The sequence below is a fragment of the Thunnus albacares genome, chromosome 13 (genome assembly GCF_914725855.1).
Source record: "Thunnus albacares chromosome 13, fThuAlb1.1, whole genome shotgun sequence".
Classification (NCBI taxonomy): Eukaryota; Metazoa; Chordata; class Actinopteri; order Scombriformes; family Scombridae; genus Thunnus; species Thunnus albacares.
Genome location: NC_058118.1, coordinates 26,578,380 through 26,600,372, shown reverse-complemented (window position 1 = coordinate 26,600,372; position 21,993 = coordinate 26,578,380). Strand labels below are relative to the sequence as shown.

The 21,993-nt window shown below is 39.3% G+C and overlaps 1 protein-coding gene across 4 annotated transcripts in view; it reads right to left on the bottom strand.

Moving 5' to 3' along the window:
• The window catches only part of tmem132e (transmembrane protein 132E), a 411,199-nt gene that overhangs the window by 121,819 nt on the left and 267,387 nt on the right, over positions 1–21,993 (bottom strand). For 3 of the 4 annotated variants that reach the window (XM_044370477.1, XM_044370476.1, XM_044370478.1), the window contains one exon: positions 7,987–8,947. In XM_044370477.1, coding sequence (XP_044226412.1) covers positions 7,987–8,947 — 961 coding nt within the window. Of the gene's footprint in view, positions 1–7,986; positions 8,948–9,569; positions 10,260–21,993 lie in introns of those variants that run through there. The other variant, XM_044370475.1, reaches the window with a different exon arrangement.

The following is a 21,993-nucleotide window of genomic DNA, read 5'->3' as shown; positions in this document are numbered from 1 at the left end:
TGTGTAAATGCCTAATGGGTTTACAGCTGTATACTTGACCCAGCTGAACTTAACTAACTTAATTGGTTGTACTTGGGTCACTGTTTGTTTGTCTCAGGAGAAACTAAAATGCATTCATACAAAACCAACCCAACACTCAAAGACATGCTCAGCATACCAAAAAACCCTCAATAGATATGGGCTTAAATTAAGAATCTCTCAAGCGGATAAACCTACACAATGTTACTCAGCTTGCCTATTCAAGGTTAGAAAAGCGCTGAATTACTTTAGTAGTAGCCAAGCACTAAAATAAACCTGCAAAAATATCTTCATTTCACCTGACATACAGAGCTGACACAGGCAACTTTTCTTTAAGCATTAAAAAACTCACTCGAACTCAGAACAGCCCGTTTCATTAAAATCTTGTCACATACATTTGTATCTTGCTTCTGTGATTTACGCTAAAGGCCTTTAAGAGAAAATCCACAATGGTAAATACTTTCCACCCCTGCTACTTGACCTCAAGTAACTTGTTCAGAGTTGAGAAAGCAAGAAAGAAAGAAAGAAAGAAAGGAAGGAAGCAGTAGAGGAAGTAGTGGTGGTGCAGTCCAATGTGGCCAGGCTCCATTTTATTTTGTCATTGTGAAAGTGGAAGCACTTTGAAGTGAGCAAGATTCTCCTGACCTCCTCCTCTTTTATCGGAGATGAGTGCTGATAAACAGCAGTTCTCCGTGTCACCCGATGTGTCCTGACAAGACTGCCCGTGGCAGTGGCATCACTTCCCGAGTCATATGATCTGAATGCGTACGCGCTTCACGGCGAGAGGTGCTGACATTTCCCATCAAAGCATCGCGAAAAGACGAACTGACACTGACAGCAACAATGAGACTTGGGACACGGAGCAGAGAGAGACCACAGAGCTGGCAGGAAGCAGAGGCTGAGGTCAAGAAGTTGCTGTGTTCCCTACGAGGCGCAAGCTACCATCTAGCTGTCGGGGATGAAGCTACTACTGCTGAATGTGGGTCACTCTCCCTGGCATCCACTGTGCCTTCTCTCCTCAAGCCTTTATTTGGAGCCAGGGCATTTGAATACTGCATGGTGTACCCAGGGCTCTGAAGTACTGCACTGTTTCCAAGAGTCTTGTACCATGCACATAGATGAGCATAATATGAATATAGTCCATGTGTGTGTGTATGTACTTCAATGAGGCCATGTTTACTTCAGCAAAAATGTCAATGAATCACCAAAATCAAAACCCGTGGTAACTCATCATTGACTTACTTGCATGTATTGACCTAGCTGATGTTTATAGTTTTATTCAGGTTAAGCTATTAACATGAACATCTGATATCCAGCAACTGAGTCTCCATATGAATAAATCAATGAACAGAACATTTCTGGCTGCCCACCAGCTTCAGCTCTTTGGCAAAGCAAGGTTAGTTCTAGTAAAGTGGAAATAATTATCATTTAATTACCAATAACAATAGTTAATGCTTGCCTTTGTATGTGTGTTGAAATAAAAATGAACTTTTAACCTGAATATGATGTTCACAGATGGCACGCTAACCCATACAGGGGTGAAAGCTCATGTTGTGCCACATGGTATGACAAACACATATGCTTTACCCAGTAACTTTTTAATGATCTGACAGATTGTAAAGCAGCAGACACTGCAGTTTTTGGCTCATTAAAATGAACTACTGTATCACTGTATGTGTATGAGCTCCCAGTAAAAGCCTCAGTTTGGGCCACTCAGTCTTTATGCAGAGAACTTTCTATAACCAGTTACAGCAGGTCTCCTCCCATTAACCTTGCTGGGCTTCTAGCCAGTCAGAAAGCTTTTGACAGTAAACTGGGAGTCACTGACTCATTACACAGTATAGAGTGCATTTGGAGACAGATTTTAGTAAATGCATCTATACAGTTGATGCTAAGCGATGAGAAATGACTGTACAGCAATCGCAAGTATATTTGAATAATTTATTGGGGAAAGCTTTGTATTTAGTGGGGAAATTGTTTACTTGTCCTTGAGGCTGACAGACAGCCCCAGGAGCTCGGAGTGACAGCAGAATAAGAGGATATGTTTTGGAGATTTAGTGAGATTTGAATATTTTCTCTTTATCATTGTCACAGTGTTTCTATCTGAGACCAGAATACGGAATTGTAGGAGTGAAAACATCTTTCAACCAATTTAACTCTACACTACAACCATCATTTTACGGTTCCATGAAGCATTAAAAGTTTTTTTTTTGTTATCAGTTGGAGGCAACTAAACCCCAGAAGCTAAAAAAACACACACACACTTGTTGATATCCTTATAAAGTTATTACAACAAACTTGTTAGCAAACACCTGGCTTTTTACACATCCAGCAGACACCGAAAAACATTAGCATAGGTTGAGTTTCTGGACACCTATTGAATATAAGTTAAACATTCACTTCTGTTTTGCTCTAGTTTGGTCTCCACCAACTCCTGAGAAAAATATGTTTCTTTAACAACAAAAGACTCCACTATGTTCACCAGTTAGTCGCTAATCTTATCTGTGTGCTATATGGTACTGAGCAGGAAACTTGCAATGGGGTTTATCAGATCTTTATGCTGAAACCTGCTGCCAGTGGAAATGAGGCTTGTGAGAGCTGCGTCTGTGGGCTGGAGAACCAAAACAATGGGCTAAAACAGGATCTGAGATTGCTCTGTGAGTTCATCACTACCAGTATAATATGTAGTAATTTCAGCAATTCTTAATCTAAAAAAAATACTGACTAGTGGAGCTTTACAAAACCACTAGTGAACCAGTATCTAAAGTTGGTTTCATAATGACAATATTCCCTAAGTAACTTCAACCACTGACCGTGATTCTATCCAGGACTTTAAACCATTTACCACCAAAAATCGTAGCACAGTGTAAATGGTACAATGTGGGATCCTTGATATTTTACCAGCTATTTTGGTGTTAGCCTTGCTCTCAGAATATCAATGCCATTTTGTTTTGGCTTCCCAGACTTCCCAGAGATCACACAATTAGTGTATCCAGTGATGTTACACTGAATTTTCTGCTGAAGTTGTAATTTACTAACCGTAAATGCACTAAGAAACATGTCACTTTCTCTGCAACGCCAAACTTTTCCTGCAAAACAACTACATGTTGATGGGTAGAGTGGATTTCATGAACCAGGTTTGATGGAATCACTGTTGTGTTCGCATATAAATCTGTGATGGTGGCTAAAAAAAACATTTATTTACAATGTGTGGAAATACTGCAGACGATTACATTTAAAATGCAAAGGAAACTCATCCAGAATAGCAGTATCAGTCTACACCATGACAAACACAGCATGCTAGATAACATTAAATACAGACACACAAATTATTATTGTATTGCCATAGTAACCGAGTATGACACCCCGCTACTACCCAACTTATTGCATGACATGCACTCATGCAGGTGCACATAATGTAGGTTTCTAACGGTGCCGCTGTGGCTGCAGGAAAAAAAAGGGCAGATTCCACAAGTGGCCAGATTCTGCACGCTGTCTGCCTGGCATGCCATCATCGGCAATAACAAGTCAAAGATCCTCAAAGCTGGATGACTAAAAAGGAACAAAATTGGGAGGAATGACAGAGGCAAAGGGATAGTCAAAGGAGGAAGCAGAGGCCTTCTGATGCATCTTTAAAAACTGGGCTTTCTTCTCCCTGCCCCATCTCTTTTTTAACTGTCCTGTTTTATCACTCCTCATTTCCATCCCTTCAAGGGGCCCAGAAAGTCAGTCTGCCTAAGAACTGCAGTGGTGCATGGATGCTAACATGGTCAGCTAAATGTTTCAAGAGGCAGGGGATATTACAAAGCCTCCCCCTTGTACTACAAAGCCTTGCTGCAACTTTGTCGAACCACATCCTGACTGACAGACTCCCACAGACACTCTTTTCCCTGATTTAATGAAACTATTTTGTAATCTAGATTTCAGATGAAGGCGTACATCAGTAAAAGTGAAGAACACAGTCAGGCAGAGACTAGGACTTTATGAGAACAGAATATTATGACTGACACTAGATCATGCATTTTACAGAGAGGGAGTTTTAGGGAGTGTAAATGTTGCTCTGACAGCGTAAAGACAAATGCTTGGGATTCCTGGGGGTTGGGACTGATAATGAATGGTTAAAACTCTAGTATGACTACAAGAAGTGAGCTTTGAATACAGCATATACACAAAACCCAACTCCAAAGCGTTATTTAATAAATTTATTTCAGATTTCAGCAACCCTAACGACCCTACTGATGCCATGAATGTGTTGCATACTTTGTTCACATATTAATGCTGTGGACACAATGGAGAGAAATGTTGCCAATGGCTTTCAGTTCAGCTTTTCAGCTAAATAAACTTTGTTTTTGATCTAGTTTTGTAAAGCTCTTTGCTGCTACATCTTTGCATGAAATGTGCTATACAAATAAAGATATTTTTATAATTTTGTTGTTTTGTTAAGGACTGAATTCTTCCGATGAATGCGTTCAAATGTCTATTATTTGCAAATAATAACTCACTCCACAGTCAAGACGTTTGCTTTATCTTGTTTATTCATGAAATTATGTGGAAGTACCTTATACCAAGAAAACTTGGTACAAGGTTGGATTGGATTTATTCTGCTTTTAAAAGATCATATCAAATGAATGTTTCATATTAAAAGATTAGTTTTGTTGTTACAGTTAAAAATCAAGTTTTTAGGTTGACACTGCCCTTTGAATTGCTCTCTCTGTAAGACACCGTAATTTTACAAAGGATATGATGACAAAATATTGCATGAAGTATTGAATAAACTCCTTCCTAATCTTTTAGATGGTAACACAAAAACTGTTTCACTGTTCAATGTGTGATTTTTAGGTAAACTGCTGTGGTAAAAGGTACAGTAGAAAACGAAACCTAACCAGAGATGATGTATAAATAGAATCTGTATTCACAAATGCATCAACAAGCTGTCGTTAGGGTTTTATCATGGGCTTTGAGGAATAAATGTTATATTAAACATTGACTGAAAAAGCTTACCATTGCCAACATATGGAAAAATAGCACATAATTATATCTGTAGTAATGTCATGTCAATCAACTGTGTACTTGTTGAGTTGTTCAAAGGCCAACACATATTTTTGATCAGTTTTCATTAAAAATACAAAAAGTGAACAGGTGTCACGGTGTTTTTCATGTGTTTGATTCATAATCTGTAAAGGTTTTATTGTAGGAGGATTAACTATAGCTAATGCATCATTTCTGCAGGAAGATATTATACAGTTTTGTTTTGTTTTTTTTGGCGATTAATGAGTTACTGAGGCTTAATTCATAATCTGCATATCTCTAAATTTAAGTGTGTAAGAGATTCTGTTAAGATTACAACAATGATATTAACAGTGTGTTTAATCATTGGCCCTGTGTTAGTTGGTAATATTTGGTTATATTTGGCTCCTCACGTTTCTATTCTTTTCCTGCTGCCTTCACGCCTACCACCAGAAAAAAGCACCTTCCTCAGTCTTTGTCGAGTGCAAATAATCTTTTATTCTCTAACCCTGAATATTGTGTTGACAACTGAGGTGAGAAAAGAAATGCAGAGACTGGAGAACTGAGCTGAACATCATGTTTCCTCAGTCATTGGCATGGCTCATTTTTGTCTTGTGGCCACCTAGCAGGGTATTCCTGCCCTGAAGATACTCCAGCATACAGATATATTCAATCAATGTCAAATATATTAATTAAAACATAAAAAATGGCAGCAAATCAAACTACTTTACACAAATATATATGGTTAAGTATCAACTAGTCCTAAACGCATAAATCTAACTAAAAAACCTTAGAAGATTCAGATTCTTCCTGCATGCATGTACCCATATTAAGGTCTATTATTTTAATTTGAGGGGTTTTTGCCATTTATATGCTAATAAAATTAAGATATTTAGAATGCATTGGCAATATGAGTACAATTCTAAATTCAGAAGATGTCAAAACTCAAGCAACACTTGTAGTTTAAAGAACAACTTTATTGTGAGACCAACAAGTTTTGGCCTGTGTCATCAGTCCACTGTCCACTTTATCACCCCGATGAAGGCCACAAGCCAAAACACGTTGGTCTCAAAATAAAGTTCTATTTTTATACTACAAGTGTTTCTGGAGTTTTAACCTCTTCAGATGACTTTCCTTCACCATGCTCCTTGGAAGTAGCAGGTAAAGTCCGTACTCCTATAATTACATTCAATCATTCCTTTTATTCTAGTTCTCCAATATAATGCATGAAATGCTCATTAAATGCTATTTCACAGTTCATTATGCTGAATGCAAAATGTTATTGGAGAATTTAATGTTAAGTGATAAAAAAATCTGTACATTGTCTACCATGTATGGTTAAATATACATATATTAGATTGCAGGATCACGAGGGTAAAAGTGGGACAAAATCATATGGATATCATGTGGAAGGGAGAGCTCTGTAAAGCTTTGTCTAGGTTTGGTATGAATCTGTGAACAACTATAGGTGCCTCCCAAGGGTATCAAGGTCATCAGTATATACCAGTGAAATTATTTTCTTCTTCAGAATTCTCCATGGAGACTCTGCGGACTCTCTATGTCTGTAACATATGTTCTGTTTGAATTAAAGAGACGCTTGACTTCAACAAATCTCAGCCTATTGATAATTTATCCATCATTAAGCTAAAAGATTTTATTGATTTCAGTAACTTTCTGCAGTTCAAATATGCAAATCTCATATAAAACCAAAATATTTAATAAAGGCTGTTATTATTATTGTGAAGTGGAGGCTTGCACAGTATGTATGTATAGGTATGATTAATATATATATATATATGTGTGTGTGTGTGCGTGTGTTAAACATATGTGCAAAAAATGATGAAAAATAAATGATGCTCATATTTTTGCCCACATTGTGGATTCAGTTTGTTCTCTGCTACAGTAATACTGCATGAGCTTGAAAGACCATGGGGTACTATAGCAGGGCATTTCAATATGTGATCCACAACCATTACCTGGTCAAACAGCGCAGGCCTTGTGCTTTTATACACAAACTGCTTTGAGCAGCAGTTCACTGCAAATTATTCATACAGTCCTGTCCTGAGAGAAAAAAGACATTTCTGGATGTTAAGCCACCACTTCAAAAGGTGAACCCTATAGCGCTGCATCATTTTAACCCTGTCTTCTCCTCTTTATCTTACCTGACTGTAATTACTGCTGGCACATGACTTGGCTCAGTGAAGAAGAAATTAATGAGAAGGATGAAATATGTGATTACATGCTCATTTGGCTCTTTAGACCTAAAATGAGCATAAATGGCTTTACAAGTCACATGCTTGAAAGACCAAGACAGAAAATATTACATGGAATGGGATTACATGATGTTGGCCACACTTACATGCGCACCATGATCTCATACTATCACAAAAACATTGCAATTAATTTTGAGGTTATGTAAAAAAAAACAAAACAAAAAAAAACTATATCTAATTACTCTGTTTTGAATGAGGCTGATTATGAAGACTGTAATGGAGACATCCAGTGCTGTGATAATTGTTCCATTAATGGAGGGCTATTTGGACATGAAAATCCTATATGCCTTATAGCCTCTCCAGTGGGGACTTCATATGTTCAGATTTATGTACATGTATTCTTACCGCCTTAAGTCTAAACCTTGGACAAATTGCAGACTATTGCATGTGAGCATAATTATACAGGGAGCCTACAATTTATGACAGGAAGGATATGACTTATGTTGGCTGGGGTCTACTGGGAGGTAGCCAAATAATCTATTCATAAATAATTATTCTGTACATGATTGCATAGAGGAAAGGAAATTCACAGAATGGACTTCTGCTTTGCATGTAAACAGCTTTTTCTCTAAAGGATAAATATGTGAGTATAAACATTAAATGTGACATTCAGGATGGAAACAGAATCAATGCGGAAGCAATCAGACCACAGTGAGAATGTCATCAGTATACACTTTAAAGGACTTACTTGAGGGTGAACTGCTCTACAGTGGAGTTTGGCATCAAGTACAAGAAGATTTTGAGGGTCTCTCCAGGTTTAAGGGGTTTCTCAGGCAGCCTGAGGAACATGTTCTTGTCTAACTGCTTGTCCACCAGCAGCTGCTCTTGACTGGCCTGGTACAGACTGATACTTCCGATGCGCAGCAGGGGGTGCTGTGACAGAGGTTCTCCCCTGGTACCACCACCAGCCCTGTGGCCTGAACCCTCACTGCACTCCCCCTCCAGATTAGGCTCATGGAGTGTGTAGTAGAGTTCAGCCTGGAGGGTCTCACTGGTTAGCCCATCCAAGAGCCCGTCACTGGAGCCTTTCCTGCGACCCAGAGGAGCCACGTTGGTGTTAAACCAGGATGGAGGCAGATCCAGCTGGGCCAAGCACTGCGCCAGGTTGCCTTTCATGCGACAGGCGGTTTTAATTTCACGGACATCTCGGAAGGCGTGCAGGCGGACGCAGGGCAGCTTGTCCTGAGCCTTGAAGTCATCCCAGTCGCGACCAGCGATGTAGAAAAACACCTGGACAGTAGGGTTGTTGGAGAAGACCCGTGCCTGGACAATGAAGGCTCGCACCTTCCAGTTGACTGTCAGCTGGCCGGGAATATCCAGTGGACTAGCTGGCTGGAGCAACTCCTTGGACAGGGCCTGGTCCCGGGCAAATGGCCCAAAGCTTATGTTGATGGCAGGGAGGTCTTTTGTCTGGAAAACCACAAAACTCTCAGAGCGCTGCAGTGGGTGTCCAGTGCTGGGACTGGTCTTACTGCTGCCGCCAACTGTTTGTCCTGTGATCTGAGCCTCCCGCAAAAAGAAAGCCAGCTGTGCATTGGACATTTTGAAGTTGGCGGGTAGGTACACATTGGGTGGTGAAGGGCTGGCCATCATTGCTGAGGAACTGAGGAGGGCATCTGAGCTGGTTGGGGAGATTTCACCTGCAAGAGCTGTGAAAAGAGGAAGGAGAAGAGAGAGGTTAAACTTTTACCACTAACTTTGACAGGAATTAAAAGAAATAAGAGTTGCAATGTGGAGAAAAAGAGGTAAAGAGGAGGGGTCAATGAAATGAAAAAATGAATGAGGTATATTCAGGAAGTCACAGAGGTCTAATCCTCTCAGTCGGCCATAGAGAGGCGAATGTGAGAAAGTCAGTATACACTAATCAGATGATAACGGGTCAATACATGTCCAGCATCCAGAGCACATGCTATCTCTAAGGAGACATGTTCACATTAATAAGGTGCGTGGCAAATGATTTATGTAGGACATAACAACACATTCAATCAGTGTTTGTTCTTCACCAATCTGAACTGGAACACGTAAACACACAAAACTCTTTCAAATCTTTAAAAAATACAAAAATCACAATGGACACAGACGTAAACAAAGTTGCAGAATTGAAAAAGGAATCTTTGTGTTTGTATTTGAATTTGTGTACATTGTTATTCAATGTACTGTACTGCACTTGTTGGGAAAAACAAGTCAACATAGTTTAACAAAGTAAGTAGCTACACTGAAATCAAAATAGGGCAAAATCATCATAGAACAAACAGAATAAATGTGACATACTTATCAAAATTACCCAGAGCTGAGTACAAAAACATAGTTGCCTGTCCCCATGGTCCAAATCATAGATTAAAAGTCCCATATTCCAAATGGTTTTATCATTGAAATCGCATCCTTTAAATCTGAAAAATGAGGATCTCTTTTGAATTCCCAAAAAGGAAAAGCCTCTTCAAAAGGTTGTGTTACTCAGTGGGCACTCCACAGAAGTTTGGATTCTTTTTCGGTTTCTCTTAAGAAAATCTTTGTCATGTGTTGCAAAAGAAGAATAAATGAGGGTCAAAAAAGAAAACAGCAATACGCTCCGGCAGTTCTTCACTTGGTCATATTCTTTTTGCTGGCTACAAAGGTTCCACCGAGCTTCTTGAACTTGTGCTTGTCTAATTCCCCGTGGCTTAGGTCTCGGTTTAGGAGTAGTTCAGCCCCACGCAGCAGCTCTTTCAATCGCAGACTGAGCATGGCTCCAGGACAGACTCTGATAGACAGGCAGAGCCTCCTCCCGGTTGGTGGGCTGTACGGGAACTATAGACAAAGCCTTTGACACCGCCCCATCTTGCCACACCTAGTCTCTAGTCTATAATCACCATTTTAGCTCGCGGTCAAAGCTAAGACACACAGCCTTCAGAGGACTCGACTTACACCACACACACACCGACACACACACGGAGGCGAAAGAAATAACACTCTCCAGCTCGATTCATCCTCTCCCTCTGGACGTGTTCAGGCAGACTCTTATGTGTGTGCATGCAAGTGTGTGTGTAAGGGCTGGGTGTGTGTGTGTGTGTGTGTGTGTGTGAGAGAGAGAGTTGGGGCGGGGGATGGATGTATTGCTTGAATGCCTCCAGGCAGAGAGAGAGAGAGAGAGTAAGAGAGTGAGCGACAGAAGGGGAGAGGGAGGGATTAGGTAAAGATTATTGATGAATTAGCCTAGCTCTCCTTCCCCTCTCCTCCTCCTTCTCCTTCTTTCCCTCCTCCTCCTCCTCCTCCTCCTCCTCCCCCATTTCGTCTGCTTTAGCCCCATGAGAAATCCATGAGAATGAGGGGATGCCGGCCGGAGGGGGAGGGGTATCTGGACTGCCTCCCTGCTCCACTCACATGTGCCTGGAATTCCCATAATAAAAGAGAGAGGGATCCATGGATGTGTGTGTGTATATGTGTGTGTGTGTGTGTGTGTGTGGGCCCCATAAACTGAATGGCAAACAGTGGGGGCAACAAAAGATGAAGCCATAGCCCGGGGAAACATCTCTCACTTACAAATGAGCAGTCGTAGCCATAGTGAAGACTGAAGGAATTATAATGATGAGAAGAAGCAACTTAGAGGTCGTCTGGTCTTTATCGACCAAAAGTTCTCTACCTCACAGGAATGTGTGTGTGTGTTTGGAAAGAAAAGCTGCTCTTGCCTTGATCAACAGTAAAGCAACAAATATTCATAGCAATACACAAACTTCCTTAAGGGCTCTTCTATCAGAGCCATATATGCTTCATCTTACTGGGTCCAAATGCAGACCCATCATTCAATTCTCCCACCCTTACTGTATATTTTACTAGTCAGGTGACTACATTACAGAATGATGGGATCGTGCAACCAATCTTAGCCTCAGGAAAGGATAGAAAATGGGCCTCACATATAGGGATATATACCTACTATGCCTGTCAATGTTGATATTAAAGATGCATGTTTTCTTCCCTCCACTGTTTAAAGCTCTATATGATTATATTGCTGTGTTTAAAAAGTAAGTAGATATTGGAACAGCATTACCCACTGCTTTGCTCGATCTATCTCTCTATTACTAGAGGCAGCAGTTGCCTAGAGCTCCGAGAAACCTTGAATCCCCAGACCTGCTGGGACTTTTAAAAGTGAATGTGTAACGCTCTCCCCTGCCTCCGCAGCTACTGTCATGGTGGCCGTGAGCAAGGGACTTAAAGGAATGTGTCTCCATGTATTCCACAAGCACCTGCTGCTGGTCAAACAGCCCAAAACAAAATGATTTCCAGCTTGCTACTGTTTTCAATGGTAACTTAGTTTTTAAAGCAGTTTGCTTCTGACTTAATGCTGTTGACTGCTTCTCTCTGCTACATCTGGTCATTTAAACACAGGGAGGCTGTAGGGCCATATCAGGAAACTCATGGTAAAATCCAAACAGCTTGCCTCTGATACTAACTGAGTGTGTGAAAGCCAATAACCACATAATGTTTGACTGTTTGCATTGTCAGTGATGTGCAATATAATCCAGCTGTTAGATCAACAGGCTACAGCAGGAGTGTCCAGTAGACGCTGCATTTTTAGCAATGTGAAGCAATAAGCCTATGATTGATAAAATACACAGACATTTCTCAAATTCAATAGTAGAAGATCTCTCTTCCCACAGGACCGATTGTAACTTGTTTCATTTATACCTGTTAGTACAGTGCAAACAGATTAAATTCCCTCAAACAGTATCAAAAAATGTTTCACTGCAGTGGTCATAGAGATGTGCCTTTAACTGTGTGATGTTACTGACTTTGGTTGTGACTTTTTTGAGCATTTTCAAACATAAAAAAACAGTAAATGTGAATGCTTTCAACAAATTCTAGGTTTCCAGAAGCACCTTTTTTTATATAAGTGGCCACATATTCATACACCATCTCTGAAGAGAGCAAGTTCCATTTTCCTTTCATCTGTTGATAAAAATATTGCTTTCTTCACTTTCTGCCATGATGAATGTGTATTAAACAGCATGTTCCTGTAGTCAATAAGTGTGCTGTGTCCAATGCCCATTATTGTTAGAGTTAGACCAATAAGTAGCCATGGCAAATATATTGTCTGATACAACTAACTGCAGATATATTGGTATCGGTGAATATTTTGGTCAATAGGTAACAGGAAGATTGCGCGACGGAAATGCTAAGCTAGGTTAGAAGTAGAAACAGTGTCTCTGTTACATTGTTTGTCCAACAGAGAGTACTAACAAGTGGATTTATCAACTGACAATAAGAGTGTGTGTCTACCAATTTTATTTTAATCAAAAGGATCCATATCAAGATCAAGAAAACAATCAGCTGATATAACATTATCAGATATTTAAAAAAAAAAAAATCCAAATCAGTCGGGCTATAGTGACTGTGATAATGGCGACAAACAAAAATATTCTGTATTCTGTGACTGTATTTTATCAAAAAAATATGATTTGTCACTTATTGTCCCATCCTTACATTAATTATACTAATACTACTGTGTGGGTTAGCATGCATTTTGAACTTTCTAACAATGCAAACCCTTCCATACAGTTGACAAAATGTCCATAAATACAGTGTACCCCCTCATCCGGTCAGTGGCTGACAGTAGGAGACTGTTGCTGGAGTAAAGTATACTGCAGAAGTATATTGAATCTTTTGTGCCACAAGCACAATGGTTTGTTGCCTCTGGCGAAACCCTGAGGACTGTAAAGGAATATTGACACCGATTCTTTCATCTTATGCTCGAAGGTCTCCTAACTACTGCACAGGAGTCTCTCCAAATCCCCTTTAAATGCAATGAAATTGTACAATAACAATACATGCATTGAATGCCATCAAAACAAATCCTTGCCCCTTGCTCTCAACCTTGAGGCCTTATGATGTCATTTGAGAAGGTGATTACAGCCTACGATGCATCAGGGTGCTCTTGTCTCATTTCAGTCTAACAACATCAGTGGGTAGGTGGGTTTGAAGGGGAGCATGGACACAGATGGGTTTCCAGTGTGAAACCCTATCGCCTTCCTCTTCCACTTGATGTCCTATTAGACCTCGGGCCAAATTGAATTGGATTCCCTTCCTGTTGTGCTCCCATTACGTGAAACATCTGTTCTGTGTGTATATGTGTGTGTGTGTGTGTGTGTGTGGGTGGGTGTGTGTGTGTGTGTGGTGGGGGATTGAGTGGGTGTGTAGTCTGAGGGCACTTTCTATTCATCAGATTACTTTGTCCATTGTCAATTAATGAAAGTATCGGGCCACTTTGAGGCTGAGGCGGTGCTATTCTACTTCTACTGTTATGCCAATAACAATCTGCGAAGACAGACGCTTTAGATAAGAGCAAACATTAATGATTCCAACCACAATACTGCTGATTTATCCCAGTGGAGAAATGTAATAATCAATCCACTTATAGCAGTTTTTTTGTGTTATAGGACAAGATTAACTTTGAAACACTTCGAAGACAAGCTTTTTTTCCTCAGAAGGCAATTCAGAAAACCATTCTCACGATGCAGGAAGTTAAAACACTTTTACTGGAATTGAATTCAGTGGGTCTGAACATATCTGGAAAACAGAACCTGGCAAACATATAATCTCTGATAATGTGTTTCTGTCATGCGGCAAGACAAGACACACTTTCAACCCAAGTAATCCATTTAAACACAACTATGTGTGCTGCATATTCTAAGCATTCAAATTTAGAAGGATCTGGATGTAGCTGTTGTGCAAAAGTATTCAGCATGTTCTATAGTTAAATAAAACACTTAACTGCATGTCTTGCCGCCCATACAAAAGCTGTCAAACATAAAAGCTGGCTGCCAAGTCAAGGGGAAATATATAGAGAGCATCTTATGAGGAGGGCAGACATTTGATCTTGAGAAAGAGGAGCGCATAAACGTCTCTTCAAGTAAAAGGTCAGGAAAAATTGTTGAGAGGGTTTAGAGAGAGAGATGGAGCGTCCTTACAGCATCACTAATGTTCCAGTGCTAAGGGTGTCCTGATCGATCCATTCTATCCCTTCTTTTACTCAGCTTTAAATATCACTAGACTGCCATTACATTTGAAATGGTGAAATAATACCTTTCAATTCACTCGGCACAAAACCTTCAACGCTCTGGTGTGAGATACCACAGTGTGAGATTAACAAGATTTAGCAAACATTGCAATTTTTCTTGTCAACTTTTAATTTCGGAATTCTTTATTGGCTCACTTTGGCTGAGACTTGTATGCAAATAAAGACCTATAATCTAAAATGGTTCACATTATCATTCAATTAGCTGTGAATGCAACACAAAGTGCAGATAAAAAGATAAGTTAGCCTGAGGAGGAAGGTTGTATTAGCACTTGAAACACTAGTGGAATAAATTTTTTTGCCCATCTATGAGTCATGTATATTTCCATCTCAAGACCTGGATTATTTTCACAAACTATATAACTATATCGCCAAATCCCTTGTTAGCTACTTGCCCTCAAGAACATTGCGATCATTTGCTGCTGGTTAATTGGAGGTTCCCAGCAACAGCCGAAAGAAGATCGGTGACGCAGCCTTTGTCAATTACGCCCCCAAACTATCAAATACACTGTCCATAGATATCAGGGAAGCCAGCTCTCTAGATATTTTCAAAAGAAAGCTCTTAACCTGAGCATTTAAATAGCTTTGCACTTGCCCTCTGCTGCACTTTTTAATGCTCAGTCAGCTTTACACTCATGCTCTACTGCGCCTCTTTTAAAATGTTATATTTTACTGTATTTTATAAAATTCTATTAACTTGTTTTTACTATATTTTATTCTTTGATTATTATCCAGTATGCATTCTATGTATTTTAGTTTCATTTTATCAAGTTTTACATGCTTTTATGTTCTTTTATGTCCTTTTCATGTAAAGCACTTGGTGCATGTAATTTCTTTTGTTGTAAAGCACTTTGAGCTGAATTTCTTGTATGAAAGGTGCTATATAAATAAAGTTATTATTATAATTATTATTATTCTTAAATGTACTGCAGCTAGATGATCTCAAACACACTCAAGCTGTGCATGGCTTTATGTTCATTAATATGCATAGGGGAATTACAATCAGTCACACTGAGGACAGTTTGTCCAGTTCATGCATTTGCATGAAATCAGATCAGATCCCTCTGATGATTTAGAGTAAAGCAGAGTTAATCAGTTATTCTAAAGGCTATTTGACATATATTTCGGTACATTATACGTGCATATCCCCCGAGGTGTTCATATTTCCATCAGATTAACCAAATCTAAGATGTAAATGAGCATGTCAGTAATCACATCATGAGTAACTGACATCGCAGCGAAGCAGAAACACAGATACGAAGGCCAGTTAAGGCTGCAGTCCACTCCGGCAGTATGTGTGCTGTCTGCCTCCATGGTGGTCACATCAAGAAATGTCCACCAGCAGCATTCGCAATGAGAAGCTGAAGTTAATTTGAAGTGTTTTCTTCATTGTTCAGTGTTTTTCTCATTTATCACAGTAATGGATGAGCATGTGTTCATGTCTCCCAACTGGTCTTTTCAGTTTATGTATTGATTCATAACCACAGATTTGAAAAGACAAAAAAATGGGGCAAATAAGGCTACAGAGGTGGCAAAACCACAGAAACAACAAGACTGGGTCAAAACCTTGTACATGGCTGGACCGTGGATAGTCAATGTGTGAAACTGCGGCCAATTTGTTACGGAGATAGTCAGTGTCAGTGTCTATAATGTGATTTCCTGGATATTAAATGTTCATCTGCAATTTTCTGTAGTGGTCCCAGTAATAATTGTTGTTAAAGTGTACTGAAGTAGCATCACATGACATGGTTAAGCAATGTTTGGTTATAAAAAAGGTTATAAATGCAGTGGCAAGAACAATACTTTCCATGTTTTGGGATGTTTAATTTGAAAGATTATTTTAATTACTAATTAAATCTGCGGATGTCTCTTGTTTTTCACTCTGCATTGAGTGTTTTGTCAGAGTGATGGTTATATGGGTTGCTTTAACTGTGCGCTCTCCCTCATGCCTCTATGCACCTTTTTTCTGCCTCTTTCCCGTCGATGATCATGAAGGCTGCGGAGGAAATTGTAAATTAAAGTTTTGACAGCATCTTGGGTGCAAATTCAGGAGGCTTAGCCACTCCACGCTAGACTGATATAACAGCCTATATGAGTCACATGTTTTACCCGCAAGACTGGTGTTTTAATGCTGTCGTTTATCGTTTGTGATGTGAAAATGTCAGAGAAATAAAAAGCTTGCATCCTGGTATTAGTTCAGTTATAAAATCCGAACGCACCGTGGAGCGTCTCTCCTGCCGGCTGCTGACAGCGCTGTCAGCCGGAGAGACGATCACACTGGACGATAAGAGGGGGAGACGGTAGAAACACTGGTGCGCATCTGTTTAATCAGGAGTTTAGCTGATTTCACTGCATTTAACACCAGAGCTGAGAGTGTCAGAGCTGGAAGCAGGAAACACAGTCACTCTGCGCCACGCTGCTGTCCTCCACTTCCATCATCTTGCACCAATTCATTCTGAAAGAGTAACGGCCAATGAGGAAACTCCAACACTCAGCCGGCTGACCAACGGTGTAGCTTCATCACTCACTCACTCAGGGACAACTGTGGTTATAGGGCTGGTCCTTGGCTGGTCCAGACACTCATTCATTCACTGAGCTGTGGCTCAGACTAATGTTAGAATTGGGCTGAATATCTGCCAGATCGGTTGTCATTTGACGTGCACTATCAGCTACACTTGATTGATTACTGGAATGATCGATGATTTGGCTGGCTATTTAATCTTTTGCTCCCTCTTGTGGAATACGTACAGCAAGATGTATCTGTCACTGGCTGTCACAGGGAAACAGGTTTTGGGAAAGACTCATGAAAGGAGCCACTATCTAGAAGAAACACTTGAAGATATTCTAGTTGTTCTGGTGTTCTTCATGGAAACTCAGCCCTGACTGCTCTGTAACGCTCAGTAGAAAAGGATAAGAAAAGGAAAGTGATGGGCCAATAATCTCAGACTGGTGAGTCTAACTTCTTCTGGATGTAGTGCTCCCTCTGTGGGGTGTAGGAGACAGCTCGAAATTCACTCTCAATTTTCAATCAATCACTTCCTGTGGACAAGAAGTGTCTGACACAAGGATGTCATTTGGTGAATCTGCAGGGTCTCAATTAGTGGAGATGGACTGTTTTGCTATGTTTAAAATCTCTCTTTTTAATTCAGGCTGATAAGAGTGCTGTATCTCCACATTAAATTCATAGCGCAGCTTTAATGAGGCATAATTTGCAGATTAAAAAGGAAGAATATATAACCAGTGTGACAGCATCAGTGGGAAATGAAACATTTCATCATTGATCCTTTATATGCACCCATAAAATCATCCATAATTTATATTATCAGTTCCTTCATCTGGTCCAGAGGAGGCTGTTTGGATGAAGCAACAACCGAGCCGAGATATAACATGATGGTCCTCTGATGAAAGAGCTGCTAAGAATCATTCAGTTGTGTTCCTCTCTCTGATGAGTAGACTAGATACCAATACTACTGTTTGACATCAAATATTTACCAGCCAATTAGTCCAAATCAGAGCTTTCAAAGGAAGTATTACAGGATAATGGATGATACATCTTGTTTAAAGAACTCTTTGAAGGGACACAAAAACATCATCACCCACACATTTTCTTCCTTTCGTCCTCCCGCCTTATTTTGATCATAAGAGTTATCTTGCATTGTAAAAGGCTAAAGTCAGTGTAAGCATATTTCTCAAACACGTCTCATTAAACTTAGACCTTAAAAGTAACAGTGACATTTTGATATTAAAATGTCCATTTCTCTGCTCTTGATCATCAACAGATCCTCTTCAGTCTTCTCATGCAAGCTTTTATGAGCCTTTATGCATAAACACATTGATTTAAATTTTAAAACATGCCATATGGTTGTCATTTAACTTAACTTTAACCTGACAGATTATACAAGTGTGGTTGCAAAATTGAGCTGCTTAACTACTTACTTACTTTTTTTTTTTTGCTGACCATTTCCAAATGCATGCTCTATACTTCCAAGATTTTTGGATATATTTTTCCTGCTACTTCATCCTGTGACTCGTTAATTTGATGACATTTCATTTTTAAGATTACATCACAGATTTCATTTTAACTTTACGATACAAAAAGTACAGAGATATGCAATTAGAGGTTGCAATCATAATTTAGTGTGAGGTCTTGTTTAATCTTTGCTTTTGCTTCTGTTTCTTGTCATCACGGTTGCTATTCTCTCTGTTGAAAACCTGCTTATCTTGACACGTGCACTGTTTCCTGAATACATTTGAGAAAAGAAGCTTTTCAATTCAAATTCAGTTGGCATGGTATTCACCAACAAACTCTAGAACTATCAGAAAGCATAACCTTTTTGTGTAAAATTGAGAGCAACACAAAGGCTAGGAGTCAGGCCTTGCAACAATAATCATGTATGAAGTTGCAGATATTTCGTATATGTTGTTATTATGTGCCTCAGCTCACTGCAGCTTCCAACATGGCCCCTGCCTTCTGTTTCTCTGCTGCCAAATGGAGCCTTGTAGACACAGCCACTGCATGCGTTAGTAGTGTATTGATGAAAGGATGCAAATGCCTTGTGGCAGCACGATCTGTGCCTCAATACGATCCGAGGCTGATGCAATCTATAGAGCTCTAGACAACAGGATTTCTCATAGGGGATACTCCGTGTGAGGTAAACTAAGCCTGCACTGTTTTATACAGCTGCTGTTACAAAAGGACTTCCTAAACAAAAGACTTACAAATCTATATTATTTGATGAAATAAACTTCATTTCTATTTACATATAAATGATCTATATTATAATTAAGTTTGAGTCATATCATGTAGCTGTGAAAAAGTTTGCTTTCTTATTTTTTTAATCGATTAATTTAATATATATGCAAGTTTGTTATTTATGTGAAAATTGTCAAAAGTATAAATCTATATACATCTGTATAATTAAACTTTTTATGTTCCACTTAATTGCTTTGCTGTCTTAAAATCACATTAGTTTTCCTATTTTATTGCTTGTTTTAGATTCTATTTTTATCCTTTAACTCCACTCCCCCCCCCCCCCCCCCCCCCCCCCCCCACTCCCCCCCCCCCCCCCCCCCCCCCCAATGATGTATCCCATAACTTTTGCAGATGCAACGACCTAATTTCCCCGTGGCAATCAATAAAGCTTCAGCCTATCTTTTTTTTTAAAATAGAGGATTATAGACATTTTAATCTAAAATGATGACATCTCTTTAAATGAACAGGCTAGGCTCCTGAAATAGGCGGCACATCCGTGGAAAAAAAAAAAAGAAAGGGTAAAGACCCTAAATGAATTGAATGAAAGAAAATATATCAAGTTACATCCATAAAAATGAGAGAGCGTTTTGCATTACACTCAATTTACCTCCATTTTATACCATCATTTTGAATGATCTGTCAATGGCTTTGCCCCGAGGAGTGCAAGGACAACGCTGATGCATGCAATTCACTCAGACAAGATAGCTCTCACATTATTTGGCATATCATTCACAGACTGAAGCTAACTTCATGAGGAAAGATCCTTGTTTCAGAAAGTCTCAGCTTCGTGACTCTAATTTCATTGTACTCTCTGGCAAAGCTGTCCTGACTTTTATTGTTATCACTGTGAGTCTAATTAATGTTACATAATGCTGATTTGTAGGTTATACATCGACAGTCTTTCATTGTATTTGACCAGATTCAACAGCACAGCTCTAATTGCAGCCCGTTGGGGATAATAAAACTCTGATGAATATTGTAACAGGATACAACACTGGACAAAGCTACTTTTCATTACCGTATATGTTTTCAGCCCTCTGGACTTACTCATTAATGTGTCTTGGCGAGATTAAATGTAAGTTCCAATATTTTTAAAAAAAGTGTAGGCAAGACAATGTGAAAAGAAAACTTCAATATAATATATAGATGTGTTTTTTTTTAACCCAAGAGGAATAAACTTCAGTAGAGGAAAGCTAATTACAAGCACATTCTCAAAGATTTTTTGTTACTGTCAACTTATCAAAGACCAGAACCAACAATGCATTAGTTCATTTCTCAGTTCTTCTCAATTCCCCTACCCTCTCTGTGGCTTTGAGCCCCAAACCCATCGGTTCCCACTGAAGAGATACATCTTTAGAAACAGCCCGTGAATATACAGTATAGTTTCATTTTGAAAAAAGGTTCAGTAATGCAGTCTTCAGCAAATGTCACACAAAAAGGAGTAAATAGTGCATTTGTTGGGGACTTTTTTCAGCCGCAACAGCACAGTGAATGTCAGATTTATGCAAAATAAACTACATCCTAATTGTAGCCAGCGCGACTATGTTATCCACTGATGTGTTTTTGGGAAACAGTGGAAGTCTATGGCAAAGAGCAATAAGATACTTGTTGGCAATAACAAATATAAGATAAGAGACTCACAGAAGTGTAAACAGACTAAAACAAAACATACTCACATACATACAAACAGATCATAAATAGGGATAATAATGAGAGAGCTGCAGCAACGTCAGCAGTGGGAAGTAATCTATGGAAATATATAAAAAGTTCCCAGCCTTATCTTTTAAATTCACAGGTTAAAAACAGGTTAATTAATTTGAATATACGGAATATTCCCCCTTCCTGAGTGAAATGTGAAGTGACAAGAGCTGAATGTAATGATGTCTCCGTTGTAACCATGTGTGCTTTCTGAAAGCTGAAAATAATTGAGAAGAAATATAAAATGGATCTGAAAAATGACATTTGTTACATTTGTTGGGGAATAGATTGCACCGGCTGAGAAAACATCAAATTATAATTCAGGTTTGTGTCTTGCGTTTAAAAATTTGACTATCATTTCTACCAGTTATGATTATATTTTACTCATCAAAGTGATTGCTAGGATGCGAGATCTCAGCAACATCATTACAACAAAGTCAGATGGGAAACATGAACAATCAGATGATCAAACATTTTTACACAAGCCACCTTATTATCTAAACCACTTTATTCAAAGGTAAAAACCAAACATGATGAATGTTGTTAATAGTCCACACAAATATGTTGTAGTTTGGCTAATTATTCAAATGGATAATTTCGCTGGCTAATTAAATTGATTAACCAGGGTTTTTTTTTTTTTTACAACCAGTCTGCCTGCTTGTGTTCATGCTCTTTTATGTAATGTTATTCTTGCCAATAGAATTGATCGCTAGAAAATCAAAGAAACCCAATTCAATATATAGATAAGCCAAGAAGATTAATGCATCGATTCTTACAGTCTCTGTGTAGAAAGCATCTTGTGATTTTGTGATTGTAACGTCCCCCTGCACCATGGCAACAGTATCAGTGATCTGCTGGAATTATTTTCCAAGTTGTCAAAGGTGCAATACGTAAGAATCAAAACTCCTGTTGCTCACGCTCGTGCGTATGCTTGCACTCCGTCAGCACGAGTGAGCAGCTGCGCTAACATTAGTCAGCAAAACCATAATATCACAATATATTTCATATGTTGTGCAGTAATGTAAGCTTACCTGACTCTGTGTAGTGGCAAGTGCCGATCATTCGTTGACATTAGCGGACTCCATTTCTAAGCTGATGTAAGCTAGTGTTGCACCATGTTGGCGCTGTAGGGGGATGGGAGAGAGGCAAAGCAATCGAGAGCACCCATAAACGTCACATCCTTTGGATTATCCTTG